This window comes from Dermochelys coriacea, chromosome 11 (assembly GCF_009764565.3).
Source record: "Dermochelys coriacea isolate rDerCor1 chromosome 11, rDerCor1.pri.v4, whole genome shotgun sequence".
NCBI classification, from domain to species: domain Eukaryota; kingdom Metazoa; phylum Chordata; order Testudines; family Dermochelyidae; genus Dermochelys; species Dermochelys coriacea.
The window spans coordinates 1,094,605-1,112,855 of NC_050078.2; the positions used below are offsets into that span (position 1 = coordinate 1,094,605).

At 62.4% G+C, this 18,251-nt stretch overlaps 1 protein-coding gene across 2 annotated transcripts; it reads right to left on the reverse strand.

Annotated features, from left to right (window-relative positions):
* Window positions 1–323: 323 nt before the first annotated feature.
* Window positions 324–17,635, reverse strand: LOC119863379 (dnaJ homolog subfamily B member 2-like). Of its 2 annotated transcripts, none has more exons than XM_038421748.2 (10): window positions 17,503–17,635; window positions 10,305–10,400; window positions 9,192–9,301; window positions 6,908–6,961; window positions 6,048–6,167; window positions 4,675–4,764; window positions 3,511–3,616; window positions 2,702–2,772; window positions 2,203–2,418; window positions 324–1,005 (listed from the first exon to the last, which is right to left on the reverse strand). In XM_038421748.2, the coding sequence occupies exons 2-10, from the start codon at window positions 10,367–10,369 to the stop codon at window positions 995–997; spliced, it is 843 nt and encodes a 280-aa protein (XP_038277676.1). In that variant the 5' UTR covers window positions 10,370–10,400; window positions 17,503–17,635; the 3' UTR covers window positions 324–994. The 2 variants fall into 2 exon arrangements, with proteins under 2 accessions (XP_038277676.1, XP_038277675.2); XM_038421747.2 differs by having other exon boundaries at window positions 6,048–6,164; window positions 17,503–17,580.
* Between the last annotated feature and the right edge of the window lie 616 nt (window positions 17,636–18,251).

An 18,251-nucleotide genomic window follows, 5' to 3' on the forward strand; every position in this document is an offset into this window, starting at 1 on the left:
CCCCAGGATGGGGCAGGCAGCAGTTTGAGCAGATGCCTGCTTGCTCTATGCCCTGCCGCCAGCAGCTGAGAGCTGGGCAAGGGCCCCTGGGTACTCCCCTGCCCCAGTCCTGCCAATAGGAACAGCCTGGGCCTATCCTCCCTGGGGGAAAACTTTGCTTGAGGCTGGGGACCCAGCCTGGTGCCTGACCCAGCCCCCCCAGGGCTGAATTTCCCAGGCCTGCCCTGCCCCTCTTGTAGGAGCTTAAATCACCCTCCCACCCAACACGGGGCTCCAGCTAGCCCCTGCCCTCCCCCCTCAGAAAGCCCCCCTCACACACTGCATCTATTGCAAACAGTTTATTGACTGACAGCAGGGTCCACTCCCTGGGGGATGGCGCAGCCCTACAGCAGCAAGGGGGATGCACAGCCAGGAGCCGCAGGGCGCAGGCCCCCTCCTTCCACCCCCCTGCACCCACAGCCTTAGAGCAGCTCCTGCCCCGCTGGAAGGAGGGGGGGGGGGGAGGCTGCTGGAGTAAGCCCCCTCCCCCTGTGCAGGCTCTGAAGGAGAATCCTCCGTCTCTTCCAGCTGCAGCTCCCTCCCCCTTACTCCTTCCCCGGGGCTGCCTCCATCCCTGCAGTCAGGCTTCTTCCAGCTGCAACCCCCAGCAGAGCAGGACGGGGCTGGAGGTGCCCACGGCTCGGTCCCCCAGTTCCCCTCCCACCGGGGGCCCCTGGCACAGCTGTCCTGCAGAGCTGTCAGGGCCCAACATGCAGGACACTACCCAGTCAGGCCCCAGCACAGATGCCCCTGCTGGGGCTTGGATGGAATCTGTGCCCCCTCCTCACTAGCTACAGCCAACTACACACTGCTCAGCAGACGGTGACAGGAGAGAGCCCCCCACTATGCAGCCCGGGGGTACGGGGGGGGGGGGAAGTGCAGAAACAGAGCGATGTCCGGGTGTGACCAGCCTCCCTGGGCGACTGCACATGGCAGGGTCCCCGCGGCGCGTCCCTCAGAACACACCTGGGGAGACAAGCAGAGGGGAGGGGGAGGGACGACACGGATGAATCAAGCCTTGTGAGCGTGACAGCCAGTGCACGTGCAGGCCAGGGCACTAGCACCCCTGGGGCTGCGGAGGGCTCCAGCCCCATTCCTGGGGCAGGACTCACCCGAGGCTCCTGCCAGCCCAGGTGGCGTGAGGCACAGGAGGGAGGAGTGCTGGGCCCTGATGCCAGCTGGGTGGCCCCCGGCTCTGTGGAAGTGGGACAGGGGGTTACCTGGGGGGCAGGGGTGTCAGGCAAGGGCTGCAGCCAGAGCAGTGGAGGTGTGGGGGGGGGTAAGCAGCAGGATCCAGAGCAGCTACAGTGAGGGCAAGAACTAGCACCCGTCCCCTGCCCCCCAACACCCATTACCTTCCTTGCAGCATCTCCCCCCCCCCCCCCCCCCGACAAGGGACGCCCTGCCCCTGACTCCTCTAGAGCAGCCTAGCTGTGCTTGTGGCCCCTGGCGAAGGACCTGAGCCCCACACCCCTGGGCAGCCCTCCCCTGCCAGGCCGTGACCTCTACACCCCTCCCATAGGGCCTGGCCCAGCAGAGGGGTTCTGGGAGGAGACCCTAGGGGCAGACCAGCTCCCACTGAACCAGGGCAGGTCCTCGCAAACAGCTGAGCTGGGGCAGTGCTGGCTGGGGGGGTGGGGGATCCCCTCTGCAGAGGGGGGAGACATGGCATAGACAGGCAGCTGAGCATGTGATGGTGCCAGGGCCCCATGTGAGCCCCCCCCAGGACGCCCCAGGGGAAGCATTCGGTTCCCGCTCTGCAGGGGCAGCTCATCGCTCTCTCATCGCTCTGCAACGGCACACACCAGAGGGAGGCTCCTCTCCAGCCCTTTACTGAGCCCCCCAGCCCTGCTGGGTTCTCAGGCGGCCCTGCGAGTGCCCGCAGGGACCAGCTGCTCCCCCGGGGCTGGGATCCTCCGGCTGCCCGGGCCCCCAGCCCCAGCCCGGCTCACAGCAGGCGACAGTGCGACGGCTTCTGCTTGGGAGCAGGCTCTGTCCCCGCTGCTGGTTCGGGCGCTGCCCCCTCCTGCCCGCCCCCTGCCCCCAGGCTCTGTGTCCGGCTTCCCTTGCTGCCCACGGGCTGGGGCTGGGGCCGAGGCACCTGGCTCCCCCCTTGCGCCTCCTGCTGGGCACCGCCCTGCTGCCTGCGGGCGCCACGCGCACCTGCTCTGTGCTGCCCCGCGGCCTCCATCTCAGACAGGCTGTAGGCCATGGCCAGCTGCAGATCCTCGTCCTCCTCCTCGCTGTCCGTGTACAGGCAGACCGGGGACGAGCCGCGGGGCCGCGGCGGTGCGGGGGGCGAGTGCGAGGCCCGGGCCGGGAGGGCCTGCTGCTCCCGCCGGCTCAGCTCCAGCCCCAGCGCCATGTCGTCAGGGACACCTGATGGGAAGGAGACAAGCGTCAGGGCCCATGGGCCCAGGCACGCTGTCCCCAGGCCTGGCCTGGCCATGGGAGGATGGGGACCCTGGAGACAAGTTCAATTCCTAGGCCTGTCCCTAGCTCACCCTGGGCCAGTCATCTGATCCGGATCTCAGCGCCACTGTGTGAGGTGGGGAGAACCCTGCCCCCCCACCTCCCGGGGGGGGCTCAGCCAACATACAGAGACAGTCCAGAACCAGGGGGCACCCTGGTCCCCAGAGACCCCTCCCACCCCACTCCTCACCGTTAACGTGGATTGATTTCAGCTCCCCGTCCTCTTCCACCTCCACCCGCTCCTGCCCGTTCTCCACAATCCTGCAGAGACAGAGGCAGCACAAGGTCACCCAGCCGGCGAGGGCGGCACCCCACGGGGGAAATTCGGGATGGGGTGGGGCACTGTGTGGTGTCATCTAGGGCTCCATGTGCGTCAGCGGCAGCTGCCAACTCCATTCTGAGCGGGGGCTGGTCTTCACCTTGTCCGTATCTTCTGACCTTGGGCACGAGTTACGCTTCCGGGGGTGCAGGCTGTAGATTTAAAGTGCTCTCCCCGCCCAGCACTGCAGTGACAGGTGGCCTAGCAGCAAAGCCTCCTAGTAGGACTCGGCTCCCCGGCTGGGGCTGATCGAGGTGTCACCCGGCAGCGGGGCTGGGAAGTTATGAAGGGCAGACGCTGCGCTGTTCGGGCCGGGTCTTTGGCCATTGACAGCAAGTCAAACAGCAGCTGCTGCAGGAGCCATCAGAGATGGGGGGACCCTGCCTGGACACAGCTTGGCCCCAGGAAGGGTAGGCTCTGGCATGCGGGGGACATAGGACTAGCTGGCCCCATGGAGAGTTCTGGTGTGGGGTGACACCATACTGGCAGGCCCCATGGAGGGCTCTGGCGTGACGAGTGGTGAGGCACTGGCCTGGCTGGCCCCATGGAGGGCTCTGTCATGAGGGAAGGTGGGGCACCAGCCTGACTGGCCCCATGATCTGGTCCCCCGGAGCAGCTGCCGTGTTGCTGGGAGACAGGCTAGCTTGGCCACTGGCCAGTCCACGCTGGCCCCTCCCTACCTCTTTGTGGTGATGCGTTTGCCATTGACAAAGGTGGTGGAGGTGGAAACCGAGCGGAAACCAATTCCGGGGTTGGTGCCAGGGCTGAAGGACGAGGAGAAGAAATCTGAAAAACAGGGCGACAACCTCATAGCAGGAGCACCCAGCCTGGGCCAGGCCCTGGAGAGCCTCACGGGATCACAGGGGGGTCCTTGGCCGGGCGTGAGAGGGTGACAGGGTGGTAACGGATCAGCCAGGGGGATGCACTGCAGGGAAATGTCTGTCCAGCAGTCGCAGGGTGTGACGAAGTGGGACTGTTCTTAATGTTTCCTCTGAATACTATAGGGGTGCCTCAGTTTCCCCTAAGCATTTCTTAAGTCTCTAGGTGGTGAGATAAGGGGGTGTGATTGTTGCAGAGCAAAGGGCCAGGTACATAAATGGCCGACACTCTGTCTCCTGGCCACTGATGGCCTGGCCCTTCCCCCTGCAAGGTGAGAGCTAAAGGGTTGGAGAACAAAGGAATCAGGTGCCCTCCTGGCCCGGGAAAGGGACAAAGCCCAGAGGAGGAGGGGCTGGAGGGGGAGTCAGTTTGGGGCTGGCTGGGGATGAGGAGTGAAGTGCAGACGTGGTTGTCTGGCTCACTGCCCCTCAAGATGGACCCAGCTGAGGGGTCCTGTTCTCTGTACCTACAAGCTCTGGTTTAGACCATGTTCCTGTCGTCTAATAAACCTTCTGTTTTACTGGTTGGCTGAGAGTCATGTCTGACTGCGGAGTTGGGGGGCAGGACCCTCTGGCCCCCCCAGGACCCCGCCTGGGCGGACTGGCTGTGGGAAGCGCACAGAGGGGCAGAGGATGCTGGATGCTCCGAAGTCAGACCCAGGAAGGGGGGAGCCGTGTGTCCTGGGGACAGGCTGCTCCCAGAGAGGAGACTCCCCCAGAGTCCTGCCTGGCTTCGTAGGGAGCAGCTCCCGAGCATCGCCCGGGGACTCCGTGACCCAGGGCCAAACTGTCCCTGAATCGCCGGAGCTGAGGGGAGGAGGTTTGGGCCAGGCAGGGGATCTGGCACCGAGGGGAGGAGGAGCGACTCGGGAGAAAGCTGGAGCTGGGACCACACAGGTGCCCTCTCCAGGTGCGGCAGGTGCCCAGGAAGGACAGTGCTGGCAGCGACAGGCAAGCTGCCCCTACCTGAGGATGCCGGGAAAGATGAGAAGAAGGAGCCTGGTCCAGGGTGTCCAAGGCCAGCTCCCCGCAGCTCTGAGAACGGCAGCATCTCATCTGGAAGGCAGGGATCGTGGCGTGAGAACAGCCCGAGAACCTCCCTAGCAGGATGCCAGGCCAGGCCGCGTCAGCCACACAACTCCAGAGTGCACGCAGTCCACCCTGGGGGCAGGCACCCACGGGCCCCAGAGCTGCAGGCCCCGAAGGGGGCTCTGGGAGGCGGTCTCCAGATGCCTACGGAGCTGGCACTTCTGTGTGTCCAACTGCTGAGTTGCAGAAAGAGAAGCTGAAGATCCAGCAGCCCCCGGCTCCAGTGGCTCGCCTGCCCCAGGCGCTGCAGGATCAAGCCCACACAGTGGGCAGGGCCTGGTGCTAGTCGCTCTGACAGGGCCACATGCTGCCGAGAGCCAGCGGGCGCCGCTCCGGTCTCTCTCAGTTCACGTGTCCTGAGGCTCCCTGCAGCCCTTTGGAGAGGATTCCCCAATACGCAGCCTACCTGCCCCCCTCGTAACGGCAGCACACTGCTTCCAGCCGCCCCCTGCCAGCACCCACAGCGAGCCCTTGGCCAGCAGCTAGGGCACGGCTCTGGGACTCGAGTTCAATTCCTACCAGAAGCCTGGGCCCAGCACCTAGGCTAGCTCCATCAGTCGCTGGTGTCGGCCACCCACCGCCAGTCACGGCTCTTCACCCTTCCTCATGGATCAGCCCCTCCCACGCACGGATCCTTCTGTCCCGTGTATTCAGCTCAAGAGCAAGCATGGCTGCCCCCCGCATCATCCCCAGCTGCATCGGAGCCAAGCCTCCCCGCAGCGACCGAGCCCAGACCACCAACACTTCCCAGTCTCTCTCCTTCGGCTATCCGGCTCCCTCGCTCCTCCCCTGCGTCCTCTGCCACAAGGACCAGCATCTGCTTGGACCGGGCCTGCTGAAAGTGTGGGGCAGTCCTCGGCTGGCGTCACCAGCTCCCACACCACCAGCACACCAGGTACTGGAAGAAGTTGCTGCTCCAGCTGTGGGGCAGGGAGCCGATGCTGTGGAAGGCACCGTGCTAACTGGAGGGGCTCACAGCTGCTGCTAGGCTGGCGACTCCTGCCCCTGCTGTCACCCAGAAGTTCAAACTCAGCCCCTCCTGAGCCAAAAGCCCAGGCTGCACCACTTGAGTCAAAGGCAAATCTCCATGAGCTTTCAGCGGTACAGGACCCATGACACACAACATAGCCTCAGGGTCTCTCACCAATCCCCACTTCTCTGGCCTCAAAGAATCAAAGTGTGCACTGGGTTGGGCCCACTCTCTCCTCCCTCCTCCAGCGCCCCCAGGAGAGCTGGGGGACAAAACTCACCAAAGAGCTCCGAGAAGGGATCCCGCCCGCCAAAGAACTCCCGGAAGACGTCGTGGGCACTGCGGAAGGTGAAGGTGAACTCGGGGACTTCTGCGCCGGCTCTTGATCCCCCAGGCCCTGCTGGGGAAAAGCAGACACAGGACGCTAGCACCAAGATCCCAGTCTGAACCAAGCAGAGAAACAGGCTGGGGTCCCCGTCCCCGAGAGGAGACGAGCCAGGTTAAAGGTGCTCTGTTAGCACGGGGCTCTGAAAGCTACAGGTCCCAGCATGCAATGGGACATGACGCGCTCCCAAAGCCACTCTCACTTGGGTCGCCCTGCAAATATCTGTAGTGGGTTCAAATTGCCACTGGGTCAAGAGCCGGCACCCAGCCCAGTGCAAGTTCCACCCCTAACGCCTGCAGCACTGACGGGTGGGTGGAGCACGGACACACCACACCACAGCAGAGATGGCAGTGGGACGCCGGGGGTCACAGCCGCGGAGAGAGTGGGGGGCCCGGCTCAGGGGCAGCAAGCCCCGTGGGGCCGCACCTGGGGGGGCTCAGCCGCGGAGCGAGTTGGGGGGCCCTGCTCCAGGGGCAGTGAGCCCCGTGGGGCCGCACCTGGGGGGGCTCAGCCGCGTAGGGCTTTGCCGTTTTGTTCATGCCCACTCCCCGGGCGGGCGGTGTCCGGACTAAGCGTGGCTGTCCCTTAGACTCCCGGAGACAGCTGGCACTCCATTGTGGGTGCGCGCACCACACGACAACACAGGCTGGGATTGTCAGACTTTATTCCCCTCAGCCCAGATTTCAGGAGCAAGGTCCCCCCCCGATTTCAGCTCCCCCAGGCCAGGCTCCTCCCCCACAGCACTGCTGGCTCACCTGCTCCCATGAGGCCTTCCTTGCCATAGCGGTCGTAGATGTCACGCTTCTCCTCTGCGGGGAGAAGAGGAAGAGTTAGCCGGCCCCCGCCAATCCAGCAGGGCTGGGGAAGGGGCGGCCCCTAGCTAAGAGGGAGAATGGGTCATGCAGCGGGGGGCCATCTCCCGCTGCGTGGGCAGGCGGCATCGCCGGCTCTCGTGCCATTGGGAGTACTCCTAAAGCCCCAGCTCTCGGAGTCATGGGATGGGGCAAGACTGTCAGCTGCCGTTTCCTTCCCTTCCTGGCTGCAGAGCAAAGCCTGGGGGGACGGCAACCCCCAGGGCTCAGACAAGAACCCAATACTTCCTTTGAAAAGTCTAAAGAAAAGGAGAACTTAAACCTTTGAAAAGTCTGGGGATTTTCGACCCGTGTCGTTGCTCTGGGACCCTCAGGGCTGGTGTGTGTGTGGTGGTGCGGGGGGGGGGGGGGAAAATGTCCCTTGTCCAGCTTTCCAGGTGCCTCACTCCAGGCTCACGGGGTCTCTGAGCAGCGACGGATCAGAGCAGCTCCAGGCGATGTGATCTAAGCCAGCCCACCGAGATCCTTGGGACGCATGGGGCTCCCCAGGCCTGGGGGCTCAGCAACGAGGGCCAAGCTCCGACAGCTCGCCTAGGATAAGAGCGAGTCTGTGGGGAATGAATGAATCCAGCAAGTCATGCGCAATGCATGGGGCTGGACATGGCCAGAGACTCCTGGGGACCCCTCCCCACACCCTGACTACAACCCCCAGGGAGAGAGGCAAAGGAACATGAAATGGTGCATGTGGCTCAGAGAGCAGAAAGTTAACAAGAGCCTCTCCCACAAAGGGACGTAGAGAGGTGCAGACCGGCCAGCCCCCCCACACACACACACACCCCATCTTCCCCCCGAGTGCCTCAGGGGTGCAAAGGGGGCTCCGGAAGCTCAGCATTCCCTAGTGCAGGGATCAGGCCTGGCTGGGGGGGGCAGGGTGAGTCTGTGCCGGGGATCCTGGGCAGAGGGAGGGGCCCATTGACCACGAGCAGGAACAGCCGTGGTCTCTGTGCACCCCTGCCCTGCGCCAGGGCAGGATGCAGCCGGGCTGGAGGCTGCTTGCAAAGGGCCGTCTCGGGGCCTGCTCCTCTAAGGGGCAAGGAACCAGGGCAGCAGCACCGTCCTGCCTACAGCCCAGGGGCACACGCACAGCTGGGAGCGACGGGGACACCGTCCATACAGAGCGCAGCAGCTCCCCTCTCAACACCAAATGGGGAAAACTGGCTGGGCAGGATCTGGGGATCCCAGTGGATCACACGCTGACTAGGTCCACAATGGGACGCGGCTACGGGAAGGCTGCTCATGCTGGGGTGTGTTAACGGGAGCACCGTCCGTAAGGCACAGGTCATTGGCCCACTCTGCTCGGCACCGGGGAGGCCTCAGCGGCAGGGCTGCGGCCGGTCTGGGGACGCAACGTCAGGAAAGATGTGAACCAATTGGAGAGCAACAAACCTGATCAAAGGTTTAGAAACCTGCCCTGTGAGGGAGGGTTAATACCTGGGCGCGTTCAGTCTGGAGACAAAACGACGGAGACCAGGCTCAAGGTGCGTGAAGGGCCGTTCTCTAGAGGATGGGGTTTAAGGGTCTGTCTACACTGCACACTAAGGCCAGGCTCTGACCCTGACTTGAGCTCACGTTCCGTCCGTCCGTCAGTCCGCACACACATCCCCCCTCAGCAAGCCCTGAGGGGGCGTGTCAGAGCCCTAGGGCCCTGCTGGGCGAGGTCCAAGCCCCGTCACTTTGCAGTGTGGATGCAGCCCAAGCACCAGTCCCAGGTCAGAAGGGCTGCAGAGCGTGGTGTGGCCACCTTAGCCTGGCTGAGAGAGCCAGGCCCAGCCCTGGTTTGCCGCGCAGTGAGGATGCTTGAGTCCACGGCCCAGCCCCACAGCCCCGGGTCTACACTGCAGGATGGACACCCCAGTCGTGCTGTGCATCCACTGCAGGCTGCACAGGAAGTGCCGGGTTTGATCTGCAGCACGGGGCACTTGGGGCAATTGCGGGAAAAACTTCCAACACTCCTGGGAGCTACACTGAGGAGCAGGCTTCCCGGGGCCACTGAGCCCCCATCCCTGGAGGTTTAAGCAACAAACCCGTCAGGGCTGGGCTACGGCCACTTAGCCCTGCCGTGGTGCAGGGGCTGAACTAAGCGACCCCTTCAGGTCCCTTCCAGCCCCATGGCTACAAGTGCTAGGTGTCCCGAAACGAAGCGGGAGGGGAGACGCCAGCCCCTTACTGTCCGACAACACTTCGTAGGCCTCCGCGATCTCTTTGAACTTCCGCTCGGCGTGTTCCTTGTTCTCTGGGTTCTTATCCGGGTGCCATTTCAGCGCCGCCTTCCTGTACCTGCACAGTGCCCAGGGACAGTCAGTGACCCCACAGCTCTGCTGTCGGCAGGTGCCATCCTCCCCCCACTGTGCCAGCCAACCCCGAGACCAATCAATGGTGCACAGCCACCCCATGCCAGGCTGGACCCCACCGCACCAGGTTCCCACCAGCACCCAGGCACAACCTGGCATCCAGGGGCTTCCTTAGAGAGCTGCTCTTAGCTCCTGGGACACCCCCTTTGCCCTTGAACAGCCCCCCACCATCTCACTCTGCATGCCCCTCCCCATGCTGCCCCCCCCTCCCCGAGCAGGGCCTGTGATCACAGCGCATGTTCCCACATACCAGGGCGAGACACTGCAACACAGACTCCATACTCCCCACCTTGAGCCAGCACCCACTGCACCAGCCCCCCACGAACCAGCACCCACTGGCCACCCCCCCCCCCCCAAAACCAGCACCCACCAGCCCAGCCCCAAGTCACAACTCAGGGAGGAAGCAAAAGCATTTCTTTCCCTGTCACTGTCACCCCACAGAAGAGCCCCCCAACACCCCCGTCAGGCTCGCTCCAGTCAGAGCGAGAGCTGAGGGCTGACGTGCTGAGGTAACACTAGAGATCCCGCCCCAGACTGGGGTGGTGGGTGCGTCTGGTCAGGCCCTGCCCAAGATCGGGGAAGGAGGCAGGGCGGGTTGCAGACCCAGAGCAGGACAGGCCCTGCCCCCAAGCGTGAAGCAAACTGCCCACGGATGGCCTGTCGCCGCCATCGCCCAGCTGTGGAAGTGAGGCCCCAGGGGAAGGGACTTGGCCAAGGTCGCAGCAGATCAGTGGCAGAGCAGGGCCGGATCCCAGGGATCCCAAGCACCAGCCCCAGGCCCTGCCCACTAGGCCACGCTGCCCCTCGAGCGCTCGTCCAGCCCCACTCTATCCTGAGCCGGTGCCGACTCCGGCGTGGCACAGGGGGCCCCGGCAGGGCAACAGCTGCTAGCGGAAAGCGTAAGCGACTCGGGAGGGGGCAGGACTTACGCCTTCTTGATGTCGTCCGAGGAGGCGTTTCGGGGCACACCCAGCACTTCGTAGTACTCCACCATGGCGTCCGTCCGTCAGGGGCCGGCAGTGCAGCTGGGGAGGAAGAGCAACGTCAGGCATATCTGGAGATGCCCGGGGGAGCAGAGCGAGCCCCCTGGGACTGTGCTGGCAGCTAAGGTCAGAGCATCAGCCAGAAACAGCCGCCCGTCCCCAGGTCCCAAAGAGCAGCGACTGGGCCGTCTGTCCTCTGCCAGAGGAGGCCAGCCCGGCAAACACAGCCGCAGAGACCCGATTCCTGGTCTGCTGTACAGCGCTACCAGCTCCGGAGGGGGACGTCCCACCCCCTTTGCACAGGGGCAGCTGCTGATGCAGCAGGCAGAGTGGGGACACTGGGCCCCATCTGCCCTCAGTCCCTGCCTCGCCGCAGGTCTGTCTGCCTCCCAGCCGACGGGCTGTCGTGCCGAGCAGCCTGTCTGAGCCAGGACGGGGTCCCCCGGCTCGCCCCCTCGCTTTCACACTGCCGCCCCTCTTCGGCCTCAGCCTCTCTGCCCCTGCCCAGGCAGTGGGAATGCAAGGGGGTTATTTGTGGCACAGAGGCTGGCGGGCCCCACCCACGTCAGGCGCCGGCAGCCAGAGCTCCAGGGGCACTTGTCTCTGTCACAGCCCAAGGGCAGGGACGGCACCAGCTGCAGATTCTTCAAGGGACCCTGCCTCTTGGCACCCCAGAGGGTCCCACCCCTCCCAGAGCCACTGAGGGGCAGGACTATGCTCCATCTATGCAACCGCAGGACCTCATCCCCATTGGACCACCCCCTCCTAGCCCGGGGTCCCTTGCCCTTGCTGAGCCGAAGGGAGGTGCCTCCCCACGGGAAGTTTGCTTCTGCTCCTCTCCCTCCTCATGTCTGACCCCCCCATTCTCCCTCTCCACTATGGGGCTCCCCCCACACTCACCTGCCCACAGGGAGACACCCCAGCAGCCAGGACCAGCCACCCCCCACCGGCTCTTCATAGAATCATAGAATATCAAGGTTGGAAGGGACCCCAGAAGGTCATCTAGTCCAACCCCCTGCTCAAAGCAGGACCAAGTCCCAGTTAAATCATCCTAGCCAGGGCTTTGTCAAGCCTGACCTTAAAAACCTCTAAGGAAGGAGATTCTACCACCTCCCTAGGTAACGCATTCCAGTGTTTCACCACCCTCTTAGTGAAAAAGTTTTTCCTAATATCCAATCTAAACCTCCCCCATTGCAACTTGAGACCATTACTCCTCGTTCTGTCATCTGCTACCATTGAGAACAGTCTAGAGCCATCCTCTTTGAAACCCCCTTTCAGGTAGTTGAAAGCAGCGATCAAATCCCCCCTCATTCTTCTCTTCTGCAGACTAAACAATCCCAGCTCCCTCAGCCTCTCCTCATAAGTCATGTGCTCTAGACCCCTAATCATTTTTGTTGCCCTTCGCTGTACTCTTTCTAATTTATCCACATCCTTCTTGTAGTGTGGGGCCCAAAACTGGACACAGTACTCCAGATGAGGCCTCACCAGTGTCGAATAGAGGGGAACGATCACGTCCCTCGATCTGCTCGCTATGCCCCTACTTATACATCCCAAAATGCCATTGGCCTTCTTGGCAACAAGGGCACACTGCTGACTCATATCCAGCTTCTCGTCCACTGTCACCCCTAGGTCCTTTTCCGCAGAACTGCTGCCGAGCCATTCGGTCCCTAGTCTGTAGCGGTGCATTGGATTCTTCCATCCTAAGTGCAGGACCCTGCACTTATCCTTATTGAACCTCATTAGATTTCTTTTGGCCCAATCTTCCAATTTGTCTAGGTCCTTCTGTATCCTATCCCTCCCCTCCAGCGTATCTACCACTCCTCCCAGTTTAGTATCATCCGCAAATTTGCTGAGAGTGCAATCCACACCATCCTCCAGATCATTTATGAAGATATTGAACAAAACGGGCCCCAGGACCGACCCCTGGGGCACTCCACTTGACACCGGCTGCCAACTAGACATGGAGCCATTGATCACTACCCGTTGAGCCCGACAATCTAGCCAGCTTTCTACCCACCTTATAGTGCATTCATCCAGCCCATACTTCCTTAACTTGCTGACAAGAATGCTGTGGGAGACCGTGTCAAAAGCTTTGCTAAAGTCAAGAAACAATACATCCACTGCTTTCCCTTCATCCACAGAACCAGTAATCTCATCATAAAAGGCGATTAGATTAGTCAGGCATGACCTTCCCTTGGTGAATCCATGCTGACTGTTCCTGATCACTTTCCTCTCCTCTAAGTGCTTCAGGATTGATTCTTTGAGGACCTGCTCCATGATTTTTCCAGGGACTGAGGTGAGGCTGACCGGCCTGTAGTTCCCAGGATCCTCCTTCTTCCCTTTTTTAAAGATGGGCACTACATTAGCCTTTTTCCAGTCATCCGGGACTTCCCCCGTTCGCCACGAGTTTTCAAAGATAATGGCCAAGGGCTCTGCAATCACAGCCGCCAATTCCTTCAGCACTCTCGGATGCAATTCGTCCGGCCCCATGGACTTGTGCACATCCAGCTTTTCTAAATAGTCCCTAACCACCTCTATCTCTACAGAGGGCTGGCCATCTCTTCCCCATTTTGTGTTGCCCAGCACAGCAGTCTGGGAGCTGACCTTGTTAGTGAAAACAGAGGCAAAAAAAGCATTGAGTACATTAGCTTTTTCCACATCCTCTGTCACTAGCTTGCCTCCCTCATTCAGTAAGGGGCCCACACTTTCCTTGGCTTTCTTCTTGTTGCCAACATACCTGAAGAAACCCTTCTTGTTACTCTTGACATCTCTTGCTAGCTGCAGCTCCAGGTGCGATTTGGCCCTCCTGATATCTTTCCTACATGCCCGAGCAATATTTTCATACTCTTCCCTGGTCATATGTCCAACCTTCCACTTCTTGTAAGCTTCTTTTTTATGTTTAAGATCCGCTAGGATTTCACCATTAAGCCAAGCTGGTCGCCTGCCATATTTACTATTCTTTCGACTCATCGGGATGGTTTGTCCCTGTAACCTCAACAGGGATTCCTTGAAATACAGCCAGCTCTCCTGGACTCCCTTCCCTTTCATGTTAGTCCCCCAGGGGATCCTGGCCATCTGTTCCCTGAGGGAGTCAAAGTCTGCTTTCCTGAAGTCCAGGGTCCGTATCCTGCTGCTTACCTTTCTTCCCTGCGTCAGGATCCTGAACTCAACCAACTCATGGTCACTGCCTCCCAGATTCCCATCCACTTTTGCTTCCCCCACTAATTCTACCCGGTTTGTGAGCAGCAGGTCAAGAAAAGCGCTCCCCCTAGTTGGCTCCCTAGCACTTGCACCAGGAAATTGTCCCCTACGCTTTCCAAAAACTTCCTGGATTGTCTATGCACCGCTGTATTGCTCTCCCAGCAGATATCAGGAAAATTAAAGTCACCCATGAGAATCAGGGCATGCGATCTAGTAGCTTCCGTGAGTTGCCGGAAGAAAGCCTCATCCACCTCATCCCCCTGGTCCGGTGGTCTATAGCAGACTCCCACCATGACATCACTCTTGTTGCACACACTTCTAAACTTAATCCAGAGACACTCAGGTTTTTCCACAGTTTCGTACCGGAGCTCTGAGCAGTCATACTGCTCCCTTACATACAGTGCTACTCCCCCACCTTTTCTGCCCTGCCTGTCCTTCCTGAACAGTTTATAACCATCCATGACTGTACTCCAGTCATGTGAGTTATCCCACCAAGTCTCTGTTATTCCAATCACGTCATAATTCCTTGACATCACCAGGACCTCCAGTTCTCCCTGCTTGTTTCCAAGGCTTTGTGCATTTGTATATAAGCACTTGAGATAACCTGTTGATCGCCCCTCATTCCCAGTATGAGGCAGGAGCCCTCCCCTCACAGACATTCCTGCCTGTGCTTCCTCCCGGTATCCCACTTACCTCAGGGCTTTGGTCTCCTTCCCCCGGTGAACCTAGTTTAAAGCCCTCCTCACTAGGTTAGCCAGCCTGCTGGCAAGATGTTCTTCCCTCTCTTCGTAAGATGGAGCCCGTCTCTGCCCAGCACTCCTCCTTCATGGAACACCATCCCATGGTCAAAGAATCCAAAGCCTTCTCTCCGACACCACCTGCGTAGCCATTCGTTGACCTCCACGATTCGACGGTCCCCTACCCAGGCCTTTCCTTCCACGGGGAGGATGGACGAGAACACCACTTGCGCCTCCAACTCCTTTATCCTTCTTCCCAGAGCCACGTAGTCCGCAGTGATCCGCTCAAGGTCATTCTTGGCAGTATCATTGGTGCCCACGTGGAGAAGCAGGAAGGGGTAGCGATCCGAGGGCTTGATGAGTCTCGGCAGTCTCTCCGTCACATCACGAATCTTAGCCCCTGGCAAGCAGCAGACTTCTCGGTTTTCCCGGTCAGGGCGGCAGATAGATGACTCAGTCCCCCGGAGGAGAGAGTCCCCGACCACCACCACCCGCCTTCTCCTCTTGGGAGTGGTGGTCGTGGAACCCCCAACCTCAGGACATCGCATCTCATGCCTCTTCAGTGAGCAGCAAAGGGGAGGAGCAGAGACCAGGCTGGCTGCTTGTCCCACCCCAGTCCCTCAAAGCACCCAGCTGCACTCAGAGTCTCACCCTCGGGGGGCCGGGGGGGGCTGTTAATCAGGTGCCTGGGAGAGCTCCCTATGGTGATGACTGGGGTAGCTGGGGCGGGGAACTCTGGGGCCGGCATTCGGGCACCCCCTCAGCACATGCCTCCACCCTGCCCAGCCTCCAGCACCGGGGGGGGGGGTGAGGAGGGGTCCCTGCTAGAACCCGCTCTGCAGCCGGGTGTGGGAGGGCGCTGCCAGCGTCAACCCATACCAGGGAGCCCAAGACCACCCTCCCCATGTGCCTGGGCAGGGCCCAGCCCAACGGGCCCCCGGTGCCATCACCACAGAACACCACCCCTCGCCACAGGGGCCCGCCCAGCTCAGCATTCAGGCACCCGAGGAAGTGGCCGGATTTATGCAGAGGGGCCGAGCGCCCCCAGCCCCCATCTGCAAGTCCTTAGAGCCCAGGGTTTTATAGGCAGTTTACTCCCAGTGGGAGTTAGGCATCGTTACAAACCTGGCCCTTGGTGCCTAACGAGGGAGCTGGGGGCCAGAGGGCAGGCCTAGCTGGGAGTCTCACCCTTGGCCCTTAGGGGGCACAGCAGATGCCCTCACCAGCTGGACAGGGTCAATGTGGGCAGGGGGGCTGGTGGGGGGGGGACTGTGAGCAGGGGACCAGAGAATCTCACCGCGGGACAGATTGGGGCCCAGCCCCTCCCTAAACAGTCTGTCAGTATTAAGGAGCTTAGCAGCTACTATAAACATCTAATCCCGCCACAAGGGAGGAGTAAGAATAGCTCTGCAGCGAGGCTGCCCGTCCCCCGTCAGTGACCCACGCTGGGGTCGAGGGCAGCGGAGGGCGCCTGACTCCTCGGGAAATCGGGTCATTTGTTTACATGGGGGCCCTGGGGTCAGTCACAGCTGTGCGCTTTCCCTATGGCAGCCAGTTCCACAGGTTAGTTCTATGCTGCAGCCTCCTCCCGGCCGACACTCCAGCACCCCAGAATCCATTCAACCTGCAGCTGCTGTGGTCACGGCCCAGCCTCCGAACCCCTCCACTGTCTCCCCATTTCCAGACACATTACATCCAGGTCTCATCATTGCCTTCACACCCTCGCCGTTCCCGCAGACCCACTCCCAGATCATATCACACGGCCCCCCCACCGCCACCATCCCACTATCCCCTGCTCCCGCAGCCAGCCCCTCGCCTGGCGCACTGACTCTGCCCCTCTCAGCCCCACCCTGCTTGCTGCCCTTCTCTGGGCCTTTCCCATTTCAGGGGGGACAGGCCCCGAAGCAGACAGCGCAGCGGGGTGGATGCCTGCTGCCCCATACCACAGCCCTCTTCTGTTTCCTTTATCCGTGGGGATGCTTTGGACCCTCCCCTCCCTCACACATTCAGCACGTGCCTGACACTAAATTCACTCCCCCCCCGCCCCCATCCCTCCGCTTGTGGTCAGCAGTTCCCAGGGCCGCGTCGGGCCCCAGCTTGGTTCTGTTGGTAAATAAGGGATTTTGCAAACCCAGCATGTGATTTTCTGCCTTTGAAAGCAAAAACAAAACTTCAATTCTCACTTTTCCTGGAGTGCACGGGGGGGGGGGGGGGCAGTGCGAGCCCAGCCCAATGGCACTGAGCAGGCCCAGACCCAAGGCGACCCCGAGGAGGGGCAAACGCCCAGGGCCAGGGAGACCAGGCGAGTCACAGCTTCCCCTGGACCCCCAGGGCTCCCTGCTCCCCGGCCACCACCCTCCCTCGCGCCTGGCCCTGGTTTGAAGCTGGGTGCAGGGCCAGGCGTCCTGCGGCCAACCCAGGGAGCTCATCACCGGCCAGACGCCGGACCCGCCCCGGCCTCTGTTCCCCTCGGGTGCCTGGCAGCGATTCCGGCAGGCGCTGGGACCGACTGGAACTTTCTCGACCTCTCTCGGGCGGCCTCTTCCCTTCGCCACCTGGACGGGGCAAGCCCCGAGCACGGACGCCCAGCCCGCCGGGCCCCAGCCCCGCACGAGAGGGGTCCCGAGCCGCCGGCGGCGCCAGGTTCAGCAGGCCCAGGCTGGCGTCCCTTCCTCGGCGCGGAGCTGGCCTGGCACGTCGTGGGCACAGGGCGGGCTGGGCCCTCGCACACCGGCCTCCTGCCCCACCACCGCGCCCCCGTCTTTGGCCACGAAGGGCAACGACCAGCGCAAGCCACCAGCCACCAGGCCTGGGGCGGCTGGGGCCTGATCCTGGGGCACGGAGCCCGATCCCCACTGCGCCCCCCGGGGTAGATCCCCACCCCATCCCACTGCACCCCCCAGGTGCTCCCTGCCCTGCACCCCCCGGGGACCTCCCCGCCCCGCCCCGCTGCACCCCCCGGGGGACTCCCCGTCCCGCCCCGCTGCACCCCCCGGGGGACTCCCCCGCCCCACTGCACCCCCAGGTGCTCCCTGCCCTGCACCCCCCGGGGACCTCCCCGCCCCGCCCCGCTGCACCCCCCGGGGGACTCCCCGTCCCGCCCTCACTGCACCCCCCGGGGGACTCCCCGTCCCGCCCTCACTGCACCCCGGGCCCCTCCCCCGCCCCACTGCACCCCCCGGGGGCTCCCTGCCCCCCCCCCGTACCTCCCTGCGGCGCAGCGGCCCCGGCTCCCCACGCTCCGAGTGCGGCTCGCCCAGCCCCGCTGCAGCTGCGGGCCTGAGGCGGGCCATGAGCTCGCTCCCAGCCCATCACACCCCTCCGCTGTGTGACGGACAGCGCCTAGAGCCAATGGGAAGCCGGGCCGTTTGTGACGTCAGGCCTCTGCACTGTGAACTGATGAGGTCATGAAAAACAAGCTCAGAGCCCCGCCCCCATTGGCTCCGCCCCTCACTGTAACCCCGGGGCTCCCTGGCACGGCCCCCCGCCCACTGCCCCCCCCCGCCCCGGGGGGCTCCCCTTGCGTGGCCACACGGATGGAAATCAAGGCCTGGGTCGCTCCCGGTTGGGGTTCAGGCTGGCCTGCCAGGGCACTGCTGCGAGGAAGCTCACAGCGCTGGGGTTCCAGCCGGAGGGCACGGCTTGGAGGTGGGCGCCTCGCCTCCCCCGTACGGCCAGCCCCAGGCACCCAAAGGTGAGGAACCGGTGGGGGGGATGCCAACTTTCTGACCGAACAAAACCGAACACCCTTGCCCCGCCCCTTCTCCGAGGCCCCGCCCACTCCCTTGCTCGCTCTCCCCCACCCTCACTCATTTGCTCTTTTTCACCTGGCTGGGGAGGGTCCCTTTTCGACAGGTGTTCGGTTGAAAACTAGACATCTGGCAACCCTCCGGGCCCGCCCGCAGCCATTGCGGCTCGCTCAGGTCCCCCCAGGGCAAGGAATTGGCTGTTTTTT

What these genes read in the sequence shown, in the direction of transcription:
- LOC119863379 (XM_038421748.2), bottom strand. Translation starts at nt 10,369, where the DNA reads ATGGTGGAGTACTACGAAGTGCTGGGTGTGCCCCGAAACGCCTCCTCG. An exon ending in TCGGACGACATCAAGAAGGC is followed by an intron (nt 9,302 to 10,304) that starts GTAAGTCCTGCC and finishes GGCACTGTGCAG; the next exon opens with GTACAGGAAGGCGGCGCTGA. An exon ending in ATCTTTCCCGGCATCCTCAG is followed by an intron (nt 3,617 to 4,674) that starts GTAGGGGCAGCT and finishes CCTGTTTTTCAG; the next exon opens with ATTTCTTCTCCTCGTCCTTC.